This window comes from Drosophila persimilis, unplaced genomic scaffold (genome assembly GCF_003286085.1).
Source record: "Drosophila persimilis strain 14011-0111.01,24,50 unplaced genomic scaffold, DperRS2 tig00000766-arrow-arrow-pilon, whole genome shotgun sequence".
Classification (NCBI taxonomy): domain Eukaryota; kingdom Metazoa; phylum Arthropoda; class Insecta; order Diptera; family Drosophilidae; genus Drosophila; species Drosophila persimilis.
In genome coordinates this window covers 1,171,411-1,173,455 of record NW_020825350.1, presented here as the reverse complement: position 1 = coordinate 1,173,455, position 2,045 = coordinate 1,171,411, and the positions used below count along the sequence as shown (strand labels likewise).

The window sequence follows — 2,045 nt, the reverse complement described above, 5'->3', positions numbered from 1 at the left end:
TGATTTTTGAGTACGATGAACGACGAATGACGGGAAGTTTTTCTCTGAAATCACAGGAATGGAGTAACAGAGTCTCGCCGAATAATTTGTCCTTGTTTTAAAGGATTTGTTAAACGCCTCAAGAGAATGTTTGGTTGCCAAAGCATTCATCGCAGATAATAATTTTTCATTGTTTCATCGCTGTGGCCAGGTGCAATTGCTTTTAATGTCTGGGGTATTTTAAATATTCGGACGCAGCTTAAGTTCTGAGCGAGCAGTTCTGCCTCCATCCAGTAAAGTTTCTGCAATTCGGGATGATCCAATGCATTGCAATGGCCAATGCGGTGCCCTTCACTTGGTGAATCCATGAAATGAATCCACCTTGTCCCGTCGAAACGTTCATGAGTCAAACGATACCACTTTTGACGCAACTGCGACATTCTCACGCGCACATTTTCGTTATCCCGTTGGGTTCTTAATATACTAAATACTAAATATAAAAATATAAATTTTATAAAAATCGATCGAGCCGTTTGCGAGGTGTCACAGATAGTTATAGTTAATTTTATTTTACTTTAATTTCGAACTTTCAAATTTCCATTTATTAAAATTCCACTTCACTGACAAAGCATATTCGAAGCCCATTTGAGATAGCAAACGAAATTACAAAGTGGACGAATCGCTCTGTCGATCATCCAGAATGGGCGCCATGCTAGGTACAACCAGCCCCCAAGCAAGTCTCCCCACAGAGCAGTCGGAAAATGCTACAGAGGCGGCTCCACGGGAGGTGGCCGAGACCAGGCCATATTCGCTCTCACCCAAGCCCAGCAGTCAGAGGCTGACCAGATCCAAGTCGAGCAAAGTGATGGGCAGCACTCGGAATATCCAACGATTGTGAGTACCAGCGGAGACACCTCTCACCCAGCTCCATTAAACTGAAAAATGCGCGTGCCTCAGACCAGCCGAGGCCATCCACCAGGAGTTCGATCGACTGCTCATCCAGGCGCAAAAGCATCTGACGGAAGTCGAGGAGAGACCATGCCTAGAGGCCGCCAGCAAGATGACTCGCTGCCTCCGCCAACACCGCCAGCAGGCCTGTAGGTGCTTCGATGCCATGGAGGTGTACCGCAACTGCGTGATCCGTGCCACGCAGGACCGCGTCGATGACATGGCCGATGAAGAGCCGCCAATGCTGCCCATGACGCCACCGCAATCTATACCACCGCCCGCTCGCCCCAAATCTCGCTCCCGCAGATGGTGGCAATTCTGGCACTGGTTCCGCTAAGAGCAGTCAGTTTGGCCTAGTCAAAATTAGCAGGGTGAACCTGAGTTAATTTGCTTGATAAGCTCTATATTCCATGCCCCCATTTAGACCGAAAATAAAATTAAGAAATGCCTTTTTTAATTGAACCCTGACTTCATTTGGCTCCATTTACTCACAGCTACAGTGGAGGCTGCCCACAAGAGAGCTTTGTCTCTTATTAAAGGGAATACTCCTGCTTTATAGCTGCTTTATGAAGAGTGTGTGATATGTGAGGGGCGGAAACGCCTCCTAAAACTCCACACGTCCACAAGTCAATCTACCCATGTCTGTGCATATAAGCCATTAAATGGACACACATTCAGTAGCAACTACCGAACGGAGGAATACACATTGCCATCCTCTTTGGCCAGTTAGTGGGAATACTGACAGTAGCGGTTTTTAACTGTATTCTCTACTTTGCTTTACTCTTGTATGCAATTTTATTTACAATTTATGTCCACAATTTTTCTAAATTTCATTTCTGCCTTTCAGATCTCATGTGGAACGAGTACGAGTACATGTGTGAGTCCTGTCCATCAGTGCTGGCTGTCACTGTACCTGCCGTGCACCGAGGCCATCGTATGCAGATGCAAATGCGATGCACATGCCGTATCCAGTTGCACATTAGCCTCCAGGTCCAGAGATGGGGCTGTCTGTCAGTGTGTACCACTCCTACTCAGTCCCTCTGTGTATCTGTCTATTCATTCATCCAAATGTCTATATCAGGCGGACGGAACGATGTGGAGCAAACCATAAGAGCTGC

The 2,045-nt window shown here is 46.7% G+C and overlaps 1 protein-coding gene across 1 annotated transcript; it reads left to right on the top strand.

Moving 5' to 3' along the window:
• Window positions 1–615: 615 nt before the first annotated feature.
• On the top strand, window positions 616–1,384 carry LOC6600408. The gene is made up of 2 exons (XM_002025406.2): window positions 616–873; window positions 937–1,384. Exons 1-2 carry the CDS (start codon window positions 680–682, stop codon window positions 1,262–1,264), a joined length of 522 nt encoding a protein of 173 aa, XP_002025442.1. The 5' UTR covers window positions 616–679; the 3' UTR covers window positions 1,265–1,384.
• Window positions 1,385–2,045: the final 661 nt, after the last annotated feature.

Bases quoted from the DNA above. Each gene is read 5' to 3' on its own strand.
- LOC6600408 (XM_002025406.2), top strand. From the start codon at position 680: ATGGGCGCCATGCTAGGTACAACCAGCCCCCAAGCAAGTCTCCCCACA. The intron at 874-936 runs GTGAGTACCAGC...CGCGTGCCTCAG, and splicing joins ACTCGGAATATCCAACGATT to ACCAGCCGAGGCCATCCACC.